Below are 18,557 nucleotides of genomic sequence, written 5' to 3'. Positions count from 1 at the left end.
GTAAGAGTGTTTTATCAGCCTGTATGTATTTGCCTGAGGTGTGGAGAGGCCATAAGGTGATGGATGCTGGATGCTCTGCAGCTGGGGTTAAGGACTGTCCTCTGCTAGAGCCGTTCTAGTCTCGTGTCCGTCTTCCCAGCCTAGCAATAATTCTAACAGCTGCTGACACGGGTTGATTTCATCATTAGTGTACTAATGTTATTTTTTAACCAGTACTTGGATTTTTAAAATCTCACTGGTTATTAAAACTGAAGATAGAACTGCTTTGTCCCTGCTGTCTTGTGAGATGTGAGCTTTCAAAAAAAATTTTTTATTACATTTTATTTATTATAATGGTGTGTGGGTATACACGTGCCACAGTTTGAGTGTGGAAATCTGAGGACAACTTGTGGCAGTCAGTTCTTTCCCTCCAGTGGGTAGGTTCTGGAGATTGAACTCAAGTTATCAGGCTTGATGATAACTCCTACATTGCTGAGCTGTCTGTCTCATTGTCCTATGCAGTGTTTTTAAAGGGTCTAACGATACTTTCAAAATAGTAAGAAACAAGAAGTGAGAGTTACACTAAATGTTACTAATAGTCATTATTCATGATTTATACAGGATAATGGCCATATTGGCTGTTAAATAATTCCTCTCTTTAAGGAATTCTAAATTATAACAGCAAATGACTAAAGAACTCACAGTGCAAAAATCTAAACATTAGGTAATTGTCACTCAGTGTTACTAAGCAGTGTGAATAGCCACTGCTAATATTATTAATTATTATATTGTATAATGATATTAATACATATAAAACTAATAATATTAATATATTAGCAGTGGCTATTATATAGTAAGTTCACGTAATTTCAGCTGGGAACAAAGTAATTTTATCTCTTAAATTATGCTGTGCTATTCTAAATAAACATATTTATTTCAGTTTCTTTCAGGGTTTTGTGATTGTTTCTCACTTCCTCTTGGATATGTAGACTAGAGGAGTTGGAGATGTTCTCGTTCTTTGGTTCTTCTTAACTTTAAAAAAAATATATTCATGTCGGGCAGTTGTGGAGCATGCCTATAATCCCAGCACTCGGGAGGCAGAGGCAGGCAGATCTCTGTGAATTCGAGGCCAGCCTGGTGTACAGAGTACTAGTTCCAGGACAGGCTCCAAAGCTACAGAGAAACCCTGTCTCAGAAAAGAAAAGGAAAGAAAAGAGAAAAGAAAAGAAAAAAATAAATATATAATAAAAATAATTATACATATATTCATTTTGGTGGTATACTTGAAGATTTACATTCCTGGTCTGAAGACTAATGATAAAGATGTAAAACATTAGTAATGATTCATCTGAACAATTTGTAATAACAATACTAATCACTGTTTATTAAGAGTACATTGTATGCTAGCATCCTTGGCACTTCATTACGCTCAGTTCTTAAATAGTTTTTAGTGAGACAAATCAGAGGAGTAGTTATTTTCTCATTCATGTAGCAAATTGGTAAAGGTTAGAATTTTAACATAGGACTTTTTAAAAATATATTTGGAAATTTTATAAATGTATATATACAGTGTATTTTGATCAAATCTGCCCTATAATTTCCCCTTCAATTCCCCTAGATTCTTCCCCCTTATCTGCCCCCCCACCTTCGTGTCCAGTACAGTTTGTTTAAATGATCTACTGAGCCTAATTAGTGCTGCTTTTATGTGTATGGGTATGGGCTTCCCTCAAGAAAATTGCCTCTCCCAGCATTTGTCAGCTGCCTGTAGATTTGCAGCTAAGGTGGGCTTGTGAGCTCCTTTCCCATGCATGGGGCCTTAAGTTTTTAATATCGTGTGAATGTGTGTATAGGGGTATGTACATGGACGTGCAGGTGTCTTCAGAGACCACAAAGGGCATTGGGTTATTTTGGAGGTGGAGTTTTAGGCAATAGTGACCTCTCTGATGTGGGTGCTGGGAACCCAACTGAGTTCCTCTGCAAGAACACTGAGCATTCTTAACCACTGGGCACTCTAAACTGTGAGCCATCTCCCAGATGCTGACTTTTAAAGTGTAAAATACTTATCACTTTACCCAGTATTCTGCAGGTTTTGATGTAGTTGTGACATAATGAAATGAGGAAATGATCAAAATATGTGGTTGAGCTGTGTGGGGTGGTGTAAGCCTTTAATTCCAGCACTTGGGAGGCAGAGACAAGTGGATCTTGGAGTTCAAAGCCAGCCTGGTCTAGAGAGTGAGTTCCAGGACAACCAGGATTGTTACACAGAGAAACCCTGTCTCAAAAAAAAGCAAGAACAACAAAAAAGTATGTTTTATCTTTCTAATAAGAGTAAGAAGTTGCCTTTGAATTATGTTGTTTTAGCATTGCATAGTTTAGGAGATAAAAATGCTTTTGAAATTTTCATTTTCTTTATCTCTAGATATTCAAGAATTTTATGAAGTGACCTTACTTGATAATCCAAAATGTGTAGATAATTCAAAGCAGTCTGAACCAATTCAGCCTGTGAATACATGGGAGATTGCCAGCCTTCCAAGCACTACTGTGACTTCAGAAACATTGCCCAGCAGCCTTAGCCCTCCTATAGAGGTAAGATAAAGCTTTTACGGAGTCAATTTTCAGTGATCAATTTGTTAACGTTTTTGTTTTTTTAAAGGTGGATATTTTGTGGAAATAACGAGATAACAGAATAGAGTTAAAATATTCTTAAAATGTAGAGAATCTCTTGATTCTGCCTTAAAGTTAGTAACTTGTTGAGTTCGGAAATAGTTGTTTTAGGATATTAGAAAGTGTCTTACATGGTAGACCTCAGAATGCTCCATTTCTGTAATTATTAATGTGGCCATTGTAGTTTGAAAAGATGATTTTGCTTTGGTCTTTTTGCTTAGAGAAAGACTACAATTGTGGCTTTGAGCCCTTACTAATAGAATTTTTTTTTTTTTTATTGGCTTGAAGAATTGTTTTAAAATTCAACTGAAGACTAGCAGTCCTTCCAGTCAGCATTGGTTTTTACATTTTTTTGTAGTTAAAACTGCCTACTTCTTTGAGTTTTAATAACTGTCTTGGTAATTGGTAGTGTTCTTTTTCGTTTGTGCTGTATTGTTGCTAGTAGAGTTGGATGTGGTGCAGCATTTTGTAATGATGATTCTGCCTGGGGAGCATTAGTCATTTAAAAGTGCTTGTCCCTAAATTTGATTCTAGTCCCTTCTGGTTAGTACTAGACTGTGCCTGAAAAATTGAATCAGCTTCTGTTTGATGAGTAGTAAGTCAGAGAAGTGGTGGTGGGTAGCAGCGGTGGAGCACATTGGGATGAAGCAGTCAGGTTTAACTTCATTTTATTTAATATGTTGTTACATAACTAGCATTTTAGAGCAATGTGAATGAGCACAATTCCTCTCCTATATTTTCAAGCTGAAAAAAAGATATCTAAAAGAAAGTGACGGACCCAACTTGGCTAGTTTTGAGCAAATCCGCCTTTGCTTATCAAATTTCTTAACATTGAGTTAATAATTCCCTTTAGTAAATTTTACACATTTCTCTTTGATTGTATTCGTGCTTTCTTTGCTCTTCTTTAAAATTACATTTTCCTTGATAATTTCCTTTACCATCTCCTGTTTTGGTTGATATATCATTTGCTTTAATAATAGTTCATCCTGTGGTCTATTTCAAATGCAGTTTTAAAAATGTTTGTAGTTATTGCTGTGATTCAAATAAGTGTTTTCCTTCCAGAATAAGTTGCCTAGTATGCCCTGAGACCCTGGATTCAGTCTCTAGCCTAGAAGTGGGGAGGGGAGGGATGTGTTTAGGACATGAGGGTTTGTACCTCATGAGTGGGATTAAGGCCCTTATAAAAGAAACCCTATGCCAAAATTTAGGTTTGCCCTCTGCCTGTGAAAGTGAAGCCAGGGTGTGCTTCTCTTTTACATAAATTATTCTCAGATGTTTAGCAGCACAGATAAAGCTAGCCAATTACACTTTTCTATTTCATGTTTATTGTCTTAGTCCTAGGTTAAAAGACTTGTTTTTAAAAAATGTTAAGGTTTAAGAACATTGACTTTTTCATGTTTAGCTATTTTTTCTATTGTTTGATTTATAATACCTGTATTTATAAAACATAGATTTCTTAGTTTTTATAATTTTTTTAAAAAATTATTTTTTAAAGATTTATTTATTTATTATGTGTACAACATTCTGCCTCGATCTATGCCCGCACGCCAGAGGAGGGCGACATATCTCAGTACAGATGGTTGTGAGCCCCCATGTGGTTGCTGGGAATTGAACTCAGGACCTCTGGAAGAGCAGCCAGTGCTCTTAACCTCTGAGCCATCTCTCCAGCCTTAAAAAATTATTTTTAAGTTTATTTACTTGATGTGCATGAATGCTGTGTTTGCTTGTATGTATGTACCACTCACATACCCAGTGCCTGAGGACATCAGAAGAAGGTCTGGAACTGGAGTTATGGGTAGTTGTGAATCACCATATTGGTGCTGGGAACTGAATCCCAGTCCTCAGCAAGAACAAGCAATTCTAACCACAGAGCCATCTCTAGCCTCCCTTTTATAGGTTATTTTAAAATGTCTGATACAGCACAACCAATGGGAATGAATATTCATTTTTTTTTTTTTTTTTTTTTTTTTTGGTTTTTCGAGACAGGGGAATGAATATTCATTAAGTTAAAAAATGAACACTCTTTGTGAGGTGCAAGTTTATCTCCATATAGATTTCGATAAGAGAGGTCAACAATGTCGTCTTCATTAGGGTTACTGTTGCTATGATGAAGCACCATAACCAAAAAGCAAGTTGGGGAGGACAGGGTTTTTTGGCCTACACTAGCATATCACTGTTTATCACTGATGGAGGTCAGGGCAGAAACTCAAACAGGGCAGGAATCTGGAGGCTTGCTTCCCATGGCTTGCTCAGCCTGCTCTCTTAGAGAACCCAGGACCACCAGCCCAGGGGTGGAACCACCCACAATTGGTTGGGCCCTCCTCCCATCAATCACTAATTAAGAAAATACCCTACAGCCAGATCTTATGGAGGCATTTTCTCAATTGTGGTTCCCTCCTTTCAGATAACTAGTTTGTGTGAGAAGTTGACATAAGACTAGCCAGCACAAATGTATTGAGTTTCAGCAACATTTTATTGGAGATTAAAAGTTATAGTTTAGTGTAGAGTACATGCCTGGCATGCAGGAGATCCCTTAAGTTTATCACCATCCCTGAGGAAAAGATATTTTAAAAACATATATATTTTTATAAATATGTGAAATACTGATACCTAGAATGCTATGTACAGCTCTGGTTTCTTTGCCACTTAAATTATCTAGACATGCTGAAGGCTCAAGGAAACAGAAGGGTGAGAACTTTTAAATAAGAAATAATAGATGTGAGTAGTTTGGAAAATGTGTGAGAAAGGATAGGACCACATGGTATTTCCTGTGGGAAATTCATACCCATTCATGGATGGACTCTTAAGAGGAACACTGGGATATGTCCATCAATTTCTAGATTATTTTTTATGGGGAAATGTATATGCCAAGTTTGAGTAAGGTCTGTTATTAGGAACTACTGTTTTTGTAGCAAATTACTTGACAGATGTTAGTCTGAAAATGTAAGAAGTTTAAAACACACTGACAGGCAGTTATGAGAACTCTGAAATGTTTGGAGATTTAGTTGTTTTTGAGAGTGCTATATGAGTAGGAAATGTGTTCCCCTCTTGCTGCTTTTGAATGGGAGGCTTGACTAAGTGATCACTGTCTTGATCTCTTGTTTGAGTCATGTTTGTGGCTGAAAAGACTTTGGAGCACACTGACCCAAATCAAACAAATGCAAAAATACACTTTTATTTAATTACAAATTGAAAGATAACTTGAAAATCCTAAGGTTATTTTACTTTAAACAAGATTTAAGTTATTATTATACTCATATACTAAGTCTTGGATAAGCAGACTTTTTTTTTTTTGACAGAAACGACATATATTGTGATCTTACCTTTTTTTTTACAGTGGTTGCTTTTGTAAAGATTATTTGAGATTGATTAGTTTCTGTCAATTTCTGTTTTCTCTTAATGATGTAAATCTTTGCATTTTAAGGCATTTACTCAGTTTTCTTTGATTTATTTATTTACAGTTGGTAACTGGTATACATCTTGTCAAATCTTCTAGTTAACCTTATGATGTTACCTTTTCCTAATATAGTAAAATTAAGTTCAATATAATTTATTTTTAAAATAATGTCTTATTTTCTTAGTGACTTTTTTATGTCTCTCTGTTACTTTGAATATGTATATCCATGGGGATATGTTTAGCATAATGTTTTTTAAAACTGTTTTGGGGGCAAAGGTTTCCCTCCATCCCCACCCCAGTGCTGATGATCAGTTGTAGGTGGCTTGCTTTCGTGCAAGGCATTTTACTGTTGACCTGCATTGCTAGCTCCTCCTTTTTCCCTTGTACTTTTATTCGTTTTTTAAAAAGAGGCGTTTTGTTTTAATAAAAATAATTACTTTGAGAGACTATATGACTTTAATGAAAGGAAGATGAAGTAGGAGAAATTGCCTAATTTACTGGGCTATTATCACAGAAAGAATGTACTGTTCTGTTCCTGGTATCACATTTTAAGTGGCTGAAAGAGCCAAGGATTAAAAAACAAGACCATAAGAACAAGTTTTTCTATGTCTTTAGGATAAAAGAAACCTTTTCTTTTTTTCTATTTTGGTTTTTCAAGACAGGTTTTCTCTGTGTAACCCTGGCTGTCCTAGAACTAACTCTGTAGACCATACTGGTCTCGAACTCAGAGAGCCGCCTGCCTCTGCCTCCCGAGGGTGGGATTAATGGCGTGCACCACATCTGGCTAAAGGATACCTTTTCTAAGAACTGCAGCACAAAAAACCACTGCAAACCAGAGACTTAGGCTCAGGGTGATCATGAGTTTAAGGTCAGCTGAGGAACTAGAATCCGGCTTCAAAATAAACTGTAAAAACAAGTGTAGACTTGGCCATACAGCTCAGTGCTAGCCAATGTGAGACCTTGGCTTCTGTCCCTAATCTGAGTTGGAAAAGAAAGTCTGGGGATGTACCTTGGTGATAAAGCACTTGCCTGTTGTGGAGCCCTTTGTGTGATCTTCGAAGTCAAGAATGCTGATTGTAGAATTTTTTTGTGACTTTCAACTAAGATTAGATTTTAATTAAAGAACTGTTGTATCGTTGCTGGGTGTGGTAATGCTTGCCTCTAATCCCGGTATTCTAGATATTAAGACAGGAGTATTTTGAGTTTGAGGCCAGCTTTTGCTATGCCCAAAACATAAAAAAAAAAAAAAAAAAAAAAAAATCAACCAACCAGCAAACAAAAAGAACAAAAAATAATTTCACATAACATATTAGGACTAGTTTTCTCTAGTGACCATTTCAACCTAACACAAATTACAACCAGAATTTAATAGGAAAGTGACCAAAGCATGTGAATGAGTAGTTTATAGAAAAAAAATACTGAACAGCAAACCTCACATTAAATAAACACAAATTTAGACTGACAAGGGATATTTTCAAATGATTAGCTTGTTAAAGATTAGCTAAATGAGTACACAGAAACTTACATGGTTGGTAGAGGAGGGTAATAATTGAGAGACAATTGTATATAATTATGTGACCAGTGTTCCAGGATTTATTTTCTCATAAAATAATTAAAGATGTGCCCAATGCAGTAATCTATGTAATATTAATCAATAGGAGACAGGAAGAAGTCTAAATGGTTACCAGTAAGGAACTGGTTTCAAAACATCATACTGTCTAGACAGTGATGGTGCATGCTTTTATTTCCTATTACATAGGCAGGTAAATCTCTTGAGTTCAAGGCCAGTCTGGTCTGCAGAGAGTTCCAGGACAGCCAGGGCTATGTAGAGAAACCCTGTCTCAAACAAAGAAACAAAAAAGCATGCTTTGTCAGTGACATGGCTTGATGGATAAAGGTGGCTTCTGAGGACTCACATGGTAGATGGAAAAGCTGACTTCCACAGGTTGTCCACTGATCTGCACGTGTGCTATGGCACTGTGTTCATGTTTGCTTGTATATACATATAAACATACAAAATAAAAGTTTTAAAGTAAAACATTTTACTGTAGCTATTTAAGCTGTGTATTTATATATTTTAATATATATTTATGTATTTTACATATTATATGTAAATATAAATACATATATGCTAAGATAAATATAAATTCTATATGTATTCTATAGATGGTTCTCAACGTGATTTTACTTATTGTATTTGAGTTTATGACAGTGTGAAAGAGTTCAGTAGAAACCATACTTCAGATTTTGCATTTTGATATTTTCCCATGTTCAGCCTGGGAAAATTCGCTATGACTGAACTGGAGCCCTGTCCCCACGACTTCTCTCTTGAATTTAGGCAGTGGCAGCTTGCCACCCCTGCCCATCAGCCATGCAGTCACATGCTGCATTTTCAGTGTGTCATTGTTTCAATTTATGATTGAATTTAATTGTTTCAATTTAATATTAAAACATTTCCATTGTCAGAGTATATGTTTATGTTGAATAAAGCAGGTTATATGCCATAAAGTATGTTGTTAAAAAGAAAACAGCAGGTAGGTAGGTGGTGGTGGTGCAGGCCTGTAATTTCAGCACTTGGGAGGCAGAGGCAGGAGGATCTTTTTAAGTTCAAGACCAGCCTGGTTTACAGATTAGATTGAGTTCCAGGACAGTCAAGGCTACACAGAGAAACCCTGTTTTGAGAAACCAAAAGAAAAATGGGGAGGGAGGAAGTGAGGTTAGTTGTCTGAAAGAGCACACAGTCTTTTTTTCAGTACTATTATTTTATTGTGCTTGTTATCTGTAACTTCACTTTTCCAGCCCTTTAGAGTTCATCCTAGCAGGAAAATTATCTAAGTGATGTGGGGAGACAATCTCTTTCTTTTTCATCTTAGTGTACTAGGCTTTTTCTTTTGGACCACCAACCAGCTTTCTGATCATGACTGGTTTTGAATGTTCGACCTAACTTAGACTGTTTTCTGGCTAGCCTAAATGAACATGCTTCTCTTATTTACCTTTTGCCTCAAGACTTTTTACCTTTCTTTCCTTCTGTATATCTTAACTTTTATGGCTTCTCCTATCTTACTGGCAGTTGCCTGGCTTCTGGGCTGGGCCTATCTCTCCTTCTCTCCTCTTCTCAAGCCTAGATTTCTCCTTCTCTTTATTCTGCCTCCTAGCCCTGCCTATCCCTCTCCTGCCTAGCTATTGGCCATTTGGGTTTTTACTAGACCAATCAGGTGACAAGGTGAAACAAATGCAACAATCTTTATATAAACAACATTCTTACATTGTTAAACAAATGCAGCATAAACAAATGTAACACACCTTTTGCCTAGTTAAAATAATGTTCCACAACATCATAGCGTTTATTTTAACTAGAAAATTTTGGAGTCAGAACAGTTACAAGCACATGTGAATGACTAAAGTTCAAAGCCTTCTAGATGTTGACTTTAAAATATATTAAAGAACTCTGTTACAAGCGTAGGAGATATGTAGAAATTCTTCATGATGAGTGGTTGGTTTATTTTTTAATTTTCTTGTCATTAGAGAAAATAACAATTAAAAAGCACCTTTTCATTGTCAGTTCGGTTTTTTTTTAAAGTCTAGGATTTATTTATTTATTTATTTATTTATTTATTTATTTGTTTTGAATGTTTTACCTCCGTGTATGTATGTGCACCACATTTGTGCCTGGTGCCCACAGAGGTCAGGAGGTGTCAGATCCCCTGGAAATGGAGTTACTGATGATTGTGTGCCACTGTGTAGGTACTGGGACTTGAGCCCAAGTCTTCTGCAAGAGTAACACATGCTCTTAACTGCTGAGACAGTGCTCCAACCCCCAGTTGGTCATTTTGTTTCTTCAGTGAAGTATCTGTTCAAATTTCTTACCGATCCAAACAAAACAAAACAAAAACTTCTATTTTTATGATTAACAAGATCTCTATCTGGATGTAATTCCCTTGTTTTATACATATATTAAAATATTTTCTCTAATTCTTGGTCACGCTTCTTCTACTGCTTTTTTATTTTTTGAGACAGGGTCTCACTATGTACCTGTGACTGTCCTGGAACTCTATGTGGACTAGGCTGGCTGGTCTTGAACTTACAGAAATTGTCTGCTTCTGCCTCCTGGTGCTGAGATTAAAGACATTTGCTTGCATGCCCAGCAACCTGTTTTTTTTTTTTTTTTTTTTTTTTTTTTTTTTTTTTTTTTTTTTTTTTTTTTATGTTCAGATTTTAATATAGCCCAAATTAGGATTAATGCAAAGTGTTTTAGGATCACTAAGATTTTCTACCCTACCTCCCCCTACCAAAAATAAATTAAAAACAGAAAAAGCAGGGTTTCTCTGTTCTGTTTCTTGGTAGTTCTGAACTCTGTTTGTAGGCAAGGATAGCCTCAAGGTCACAGAGTTCTGCCTGCCTCCGCCTCTCAAGTACTGTGTTCAAAGATGTGTGCCACCACAGCTGGCCTGTGTTGTTGTTGTTGTTGCTGTTTTTAATCACTTTTATTTAGCTTTTTATGCTCATCTATAATCCATACCACAATCTGAAAAATGACACAAAATTCTGTGCATTCTTTAAAGTATTGTTGCACTTTATGCACCTTGATGGCTTTGTTCAAAACCTTTAATGTGAGGTCTTCACACCTCTTTTGGTACAGACTAATCTCTGTTTGCCTCTTTGTACTTTTCTTCTTAAGAGATGGAGTGTGCTCAACTGTTGAACTGCCCACATTTTCCTGACTTGGTAACTTTCTTTAGGGACCCATATTTTACAGTTAATTTAGACCCTTTCTATGTCTCTCTCAATTTTGTTTTGGAAAAATTTCATATCTACAGAAAAGTTTGTTTGCATGCGCGTGCGTGCACACACACACTTCTACACTGATGCACAGACATATACTTAGAATTCATTGACTTTGAGTTTGTAGGTTTTAATTTTTACCCACATTGGAAAAATTGACTTACTTATTGGCATCTGGTGACACAATCTGTAAATCTCAACTACTCTTGAGTCTGAGACAAGAAAGCTTAGTGGTGAAAAGCACTGGCTCTGCTTCCAGAGGACTGGGGTTCAATTTCCAGCACCTATATGGCGGCTCACAACTGCCTGTAATCTAGTCTCAGGGAATTTTACGCCCGCTGGCACACACAGGTGCTATATAGATACATTTAGGCAAAACACCTATATACAAAATAAATAGGTAGGTGAGTAGATAAGTTCAATAAAAGATAAGTATTACAAGTCGAAGGCTTGCTTGGACTACAGAGTGAGTTCAGGGCCACTCTACAGTTCAGTGAGACCCTGTCTCATAATACAATCTAACAATGAGGACTGGGGTATATAGATCAGTGGGTAGAATGTTTGCCTCGCTTGAACAAGACCCCTGGGGTTAAACGTGAGAAAGAGAGATTTCACCCATCTCTTTTCTTCAGGGATTCCAATTAGTTGTAAACTAGTTTGAGTGATGTGTCCCACACCTTACTAAGATGATAATTTTTCCTCATTTTGAACAGTTTTTGTATCTTAATTTATTGAATGTAGGATTATTCTAGTCAGAAAAAAATTTCATTTCAGAAATTTTAATGCTTTCAAGAATTTCAATTTGGTTATTTTTTATTTCCCATGTCTCCTGATATGGTCATCATTTTTTTTCTTTTTGTTTGCTTGCTTACAAGTTTGGCAGATGTTGTGAATTTTTGCTCGTTGTAAGCATAGATTATTTTATTTTATTATTTTAAATATTCTTGAACATTACTTTGGTGTACAGTGACATTATTTGGAAAAAGTTGAAATCTGTTGAACTTTTAACCTTTTATGGCTTTTTTTGTTTGTTTGTTTTGTTTTTAAGCAATACCTGGTAACCTTTAGTGTGAGGCTAATTTTGTTTCTAGACTATGGCCATACTCAATCCTGTCTGGTGTCCTGCCTATTAGGAATTGTTCTGTTATTCTTGGTACTGTGTGAATCCTGGGACACTTTCTCCTTCCTCCACCTCCTGGATTTTTCTTTACCTCAAGTTGATGTCTTTGCTGATCAAGATGATCAGAGCTAATCTGGCCATTTGAGGGTGCCCTGCCTGTGTAGCCCCTCCCTTCTGCTTACTCTTACCGTGCTTTTGGACACCTTGACCATACTGAGTTTTCACTTAGGTCTCCTCACATATCACTGGGCTGTGTTGAGTTCTCCCTCGGCTGGACAGTTACAGGGTTCATCTTCTATTTCCCCTCATACAGGTTCATTGGTTTGTACTGCCCCCTTTCAATACCTGAAAACTATTCCTTTATACATGTCCAGTGTTTGTGTTTTTGTTGTTTAAGGTAGAGCATTTTGTTCCCATCATACCATCATGGTTTAACAAGTCACTGGTATTCTGAAGCAGGTGTTGATTATCTTACGTTCCTAGATATTAGGTGAGATAATGTCATCTCTGAAGGGTTATTTTAAATCTTTTTTTTTTTTTTTTTTTTTTTTTTTTTTCGAGACAAGGTTTCTCTGTGGCTTTGGAGCCTGTCCCGGAACTAGCTCTTGTAGACCAGGCTGGCCTCGAACTCAGAGAGATCCGTCTGCCTCTGCCTCCCGAGTGCTGGGATTAAAGGCGTGCGCCACCACCGCCCGGCTTATTTTAAATCTTTTTGAAGTTGCTTGTATTACATGGTAACTTCTAAATCATTTCAAAGAGGAAATGACTTGAAAGGAACACATTGATTTAAAATGTGCCTTGTCGGCCTGGCAGTGGTGGCACATGCTTTTAATCCCAGCACTCGGAATGCAGAGGCAGACAGATCTCTGTGAGTTTGAGGCCAGCGTGATCTACAGAGTGAGTTCCAGGACAGCTCCAAAGCTTCAGGGGAACCTTGTCTCGGAAAAAAAAAAAACAAAAAAAAAAAAACAAAAGAAAAATGTGACTTGTCAGTGCCAGTTTGGCTGTTGATAGGTGGAGTAAATGTAGAATTTAGTACAGATTAAATGATCAATCTTGAGTATGAGATGCTATATTCAAGCTTTATTGAAAGACAAGTACATTAAAAAAAGGCAATACAGTTAACTGGTTACATCATAGACATTGTATATGTACAACTACTGTCCAAATAGAAAAAAATAGATGAACTTAAAATGGGTACTAGTAGAAAATTGGATAAATGGTCAGGTGATATTTTAATTTAGAAAGAGCAACATCTCATGCAACTAAGATTCTGTAAAACTGCTGAAGTTAAAGTAGATTTAATTATGTGTGTCTGTGTGTGTGTGTGTGTGTGTGTGTGTGTCTGTCTGTGTGTGTGTGTGCGTGCACACACATAGATGTGTGTATGGGAGGCAAGTATGCAGGCACATATGCACTTGTGTGTTCAGACCAGAGAACAATCTCTGCTGTCCACCTGTGTTTTTGAGACAGTGTCTTTCATGGGCCTGGAACGTGCCATGCCAATTTAGGTTAAGCTGGCTGGCCATCAAGCCCCGGGTACTGTCTCATATACCTGGCTCTATTTATTTACTTTTTAAAAGTTTAAATGTAGGATATGAGCATTAAACTCAGGTCTTTGTGCTTACAAGGCAAGCATGTCTCTGCAGCCCACATCTGACTAAAGGAATGTAGTTATATGGATGACTGTGTCTAAGATGAATATAGAGTCCAACTAAAATTATTTTCTAAAGTGTGACTTGTTAAATATGCATCAAGGTGACTCAGATTTAAACTTGGCTATTTGGCCATTTGATCTATACTCTTACAAATTTATAATTGAGTTGGCAGAGATATTTTAGAAGTAGTCTTGGGAAAATGAGGTGTCTCATTTTTAGAATCAATTCAAAATTTTAATTTTCTAATCACCTACAGTTTACATGTTACTCAGTCATCAACACATACTGAGCCGCAGTTACGTTCTGGTCACAATATGCTAACCCACAGTTGACAAGGACAAAACAATAGATGCAGGAGACATTCTTGAGTTTTGCCCTTGTTGGAACTTAAAATCTATTGAATATAGAAATTATAACAGAAGTAAAGGGAAGAACTCTTAAAATGTGTTTTATAAAAGGGAAAACTGGGTGTGTGCCCCTACCCAAGAAAGAAAATGACTGCTTATATAGCTTATTAATGGGTTGAACCATGTTTCTTATTTGCTATAGGGATTGTCCAGCCTTCACTTTTTGGAAGTCTGCCACACTGAGGGAGACCTTCCCTCTCTGGGTATCTTAAAATTTGTATGAGAGAAATTTCTGAACACAGAGAAACCAACTAAATTCTCTACTTTCCTTCAAAAAATGCAATGCCCTGTCAGTGTTTGAATATTACGTACGTTGTTTCTAGTATTCTTCTTTAAAAAAATGATAAATTTTATTTAAGGTATCAAAATTGCAGATAATACTCTTCCTTACTATATGTGTTTATAGGGGAGTTGGAAGCTTATGAAATTGAAAGTCACTTGGCATCTTTGTGTCCTTTCCCTTTTCTGTTAGCTTTTGATCTTAAGGACCAGACATCATTTAAAAAGTTAGGAGGTCTCCGGGTTAAAAATGAGTACTTAGGAGTTTGAGATGGTACAGTTATACCTGCCTCCTTGTGGCGCTTCCCCCCTGTACCTGAGGGACGAGGGATTGGGTGAGATGGACTTGGTAACATAATAAAGTAAAAATCTGACTTCAGTGGTAAAATGTTGTCTGTTTTGGTAAAGAGAGAAAATGTAAATTTTAGTGATGTTTTACATTATTACTTTGTTCTCCCTGCTCCCCTTCTCAAAAATAACACTTGGAATATTCCATTCATTACTGCCTGAGAAAGTCATTACTTTGCAGACTGCAGTTGCTGAAATGGTTTAGTGGAGAAATGTTTGCTTGCATTTTTCTAGTGATTTTCTTTTTCTTTGGTAGTTCTTTGAATATCTACACTATATCAAACAAGGAGAAACAGATTTAAATTTGTGCTTGGGAACCCTCCTTGTGAGGCATTTAATCAGATGACTCCCTGGCAACGGATCTTGAAAAGAGGGATTAATGAAGTAGCATCTGAAGCAGCAGTGGGCTCTTACGGAATAAACCCCAGCAAGCTCCACAGTGTTTTGTTGGATAATTTCAAGTTCTTCAGATACAGATTACATAAAGAAGATTGTAGGGCACGTGATGCATTCTGGCTTCTTATATTTCAGATAGTAGAAAAATTGCTATCTCTAAGAATGGATCCTGGCGAGATCTTGGCACAGTTATAACTTTTCATCTATGATTTTATCTAACAACTTTTTTATTTGAAGTTTTTTGTTGTTGTTGAACTAGACAATTTGAATAGTTTTGCTTTATGTTTATAATATTGTAATGGTAGAATAATGGATTGCCTGTGCATTGTAACCACCAAGGTAAGATTTAGATTTTCTGTGCTCATTCTTTAACCTGAAACATAGCTATTGTTAGATGCTTTGCAGATAGATGCTTGGGTTTATGTGATGCATAGTTAGCAAAGGCAGTAGTTTGAAATGTATTTCAGGAAGGTAAAAATAGTATGCAAAACTGATTTTTTTTTTCCTCCAAGATTTACAGGCAGTTTTCATCCTAACAGTATGGATCTGGAAAGCCTTTGTATGTTTAGGTCTTGTATTTCCTCAGAGTTCTTCTCTTGCCCTGGACATGGCATGTTAGCTGAAAGTGTGGCTCGTTTTGCCTACAGTTTCTGGACTATTCTTTTTAAACAGTCGCGTTCTCACTATATTGTTAGGTAGATACTGGTCTGAACTGAGAACTGTGAACTTGCTCAGCACTTCTTGAAATACTTTTAAAGCCTGCTTTGCTTTTTGTCCTGAGTCCAGCATGCCTCACTTAGTCTCCATGCAGACAACTTTGATTTCTAAGCACCAGTTTGTGGTCCTTGTGTGACTGTATGGTTAGAATTTCAGGTGCTTACATTTAAACTTTACATTTGGGTTTTCAAAACTCCATTTTAGTTTTTGTTCCTATACACTAATGCCTCATAGTGATTTTTAGACACAACTGTTGAGATTTTAAGATTATGTTCAGTAGTAAAGGAAGAAGCAAAAGTATTATTTCTGAAAGCAAGCCATGATTATTTTTGTGCAATAAATTAGTTCTCAGAAAAAGGAAAGTGGGAAAACTGATGGCATTGACTTTTGTTTTATTACGGCACACAGAGCTGTGGTTCAGATAGTAGTCTGTGATCAGATGCAATGTGCCCATGATGTGGGCTTGTCCTCTGTGCTAAAAGGGTGGGCTTCTCCAGGATGTAAGTAAACTGCTTTATTGAAGTATTCCCAGAGTATTTAAGAGACACGTCATACTCCTGAAAACAGGCTTGTTTAGTTGGTTGGTTGTGCTTTCCTTTCAAGTTTTTTGTTTTTGATTTTTTGACATCTATGTTTGGCTTTCTCCTGTGAATTACCTTGTATAATTTCATTTAGTTAATTTCTCTTTATTTTATAGATTTAGATTTATTTTGCATTCACTCCTTTTTTAAGCAAAATAACATTTTTATTGCGTAAAAATGGATATAATCACTGTCCTTAAAATATTTATAATTATGTAACTGTGAAAACAAAAATAGGAAGATATGTAGGTTGGAAATTAGGAAGCATAAAACATTATTTGTAGTTTTGAAAATTCTAAATTAGAATCACTTATTCTGTGGTTAGAAATAAACCCTTTGAACATTTTAAAGCAATTTCTACAGCAAGATGAACAATTTTTTTTCTCTTCAACTAAAGACTTCAGTGCATCCTTATTCCCACTTCTTGCCTTCCTGCCTTTATAATTTTTGGAGAGCTTTGTGGTTTTTAAAATCTGACAATGTAGTTGATATAATTCTATCGTGTTAATACTAAAACTCCTCAAGTAAAATTTTTTTCATCATCCGCCTCTCCTATCTCCCACTTGTGTAGGCACAGTGAACTAGGTAGGCATGTTGCATCATTGCTACCATGGATACCCTTAAGAACAGGCATGTGGGTTGAGTTAAAGCAATGATGATTAGTTTTTGAGTCCCCCTCCCAACTATAATAACTATATGTTCTTCACAATGAAGACTGTTATTTTAAAACGCTTTCAAATGACTAGGTTGTGAGATGGGATGACTAAATCTTCACTGTTATTGAGCTGCTGAATCTTGGCCTCCATCTACAGTAGTATAATTGGCATTTACTAATTTAAGACAGTTTTAAATAGCCGTACATTCCTTTTCTGATTAATGCATTCCTTAAAAGGAGCTAAGTTGGTTTTCCCCTCCCAATGCTGGGAATTATACCTGGGACCTTGTGTTTACCAGGCAAGTGCTCTACCACTGAGCTACATACCCAGCCCTGATTAATACATTTGAAACAGAAATGTGGTGGGCTTGAAAGCATACGTTCTCCTTGAATTTTTTTTTAAAAAAAATGTTCTGCCGGGCGGTGGTGGCGCACGCCTTTAATCCCAGCACTTGGGAGGCAGAGGCAGGAGGATCTCTGTGAGTTCGAGGCCAACCTGGGCTACAAGAGCTAGTTCCGGGACAGTCTCCAAAAGCTACAGAAGAAACCCTGTCTCGAAAAACCAAAAAAAAAAAAAAAAATGTTCTAGGTTTAAACACTTTTCAAAAGGAAGGAACATTTATATTCTGGTATTTTTGGTTATTTTTACTTGTATTAATAATATAGATTACATGTTATTTAATCTGCTTGAATACAGTATTTTCTTGTGTGTCTCCTGTATAATGTCTTACACAACAGTTAATTTTCTCTTTGAGGATTCTTAGGTTCCCAACTAGCCACTTTATAAATAGATCAGTGTAAAGCTCATATGAAAGACTAGGTAGAGAAAAATAATTTTATCAGGTTCATTATCATTGTAAGAAAGTTAATTGTAAGCACACTAGATCTAAGGAGTGCTTTGGGACTATTGCTAAGAAGCTTTTTTTATAGTAGCAGTAAAGTGCTTCATACACACACACACACACACACACACACACTGCAACTAAGGGCATATATATTCTTTATTGTAGTACATTTTATCTGATTTGTAACCTCTGTGAAGAAAAAGGAAAGGAGGGGAACTAACAGGTATAACTTTATCAAAAGTTCTTATAGTAGGATCATACCTTTTCTCACCCTTTGTTAACTAATTTTTGATCATATACAGGGAAAAGATCTTCTCTGTCTTCTTAGGGTCATTTAATAGACTGATAGTTGACAAGATAGAGCTAAAAAAGAGGCATCTTGTGGCTGGGCCGTGGTGGCACACGCCCTTAATCCCAGCACTCAGGAGGCAGAAGCGGGTGAATCCCTGTAAGTTCGAGGCCAGCCTGGTCTACCAGAGCTAGTTCCAGGACAGCTAGGACTGTTAAACAGGGAAACCCTGTCTCAAAAAACTAAAAAAAAAAAAAAAAAAAAAAAAAAAAAAAGAGGCATCTTGCTTAGGTTCTTAATTAAGGCTAGGAAGGAAAAAGTAACTCTCCAGCTCAAGACTCAGTGCCAGTTGCTAATATTTATTTTTTTTTTTTAAGATTTAATTTTAATTTATGCATAATGGTTTTTCTCCCACATGGGTGTCTGTGTGCCATGTGCAT

General features: G+C 36.5%; 1 protein-coding gene across 6 annotated transcripts in view; it reads left to right on the top strand.

Moving 5' to 3' along the window:
- Dlg1 (discs large MAGUK scaffold protein 1) overlaps positions 1-18,557 on the top strand; it is a 203,107-nt gene that overhangs the window by 18,339 nt on the left and 166,211 nt on the right. For all 6 annotated transcript variants that reach the window (XM_038346139.2, XM_038346138.2, XM_038346137.2 and 3 more), the window contains exon 4: positions 2,399-2,565. In XM_038346139.2, the coding sequence (XP_038202067.1) occupies positions 2,399-2,565 (167 nt within the window). The remainder of the gene's footprint in view (positions 1-2,398; positions 2,566-18,557) is intronic.

The sequence above is a fragment of the Arvicola amphibius genome, chromosome 10, assembly GCF_903992535.2.
Source record: "Arvicola amphibius chromosome 10, mArvAmp1.2, whole genome shotgun sequence".
In the NCBI taxonomy this organism is placed as follows: Eukaryota; Metazoa; Chordata; class Mammalia; order Rodentia; family Cricetidae; genus Arvicola; species Arvicola amphibius.
This window is presented reverse-complemented; position numbering and strand designations above follow the sequence as displayed.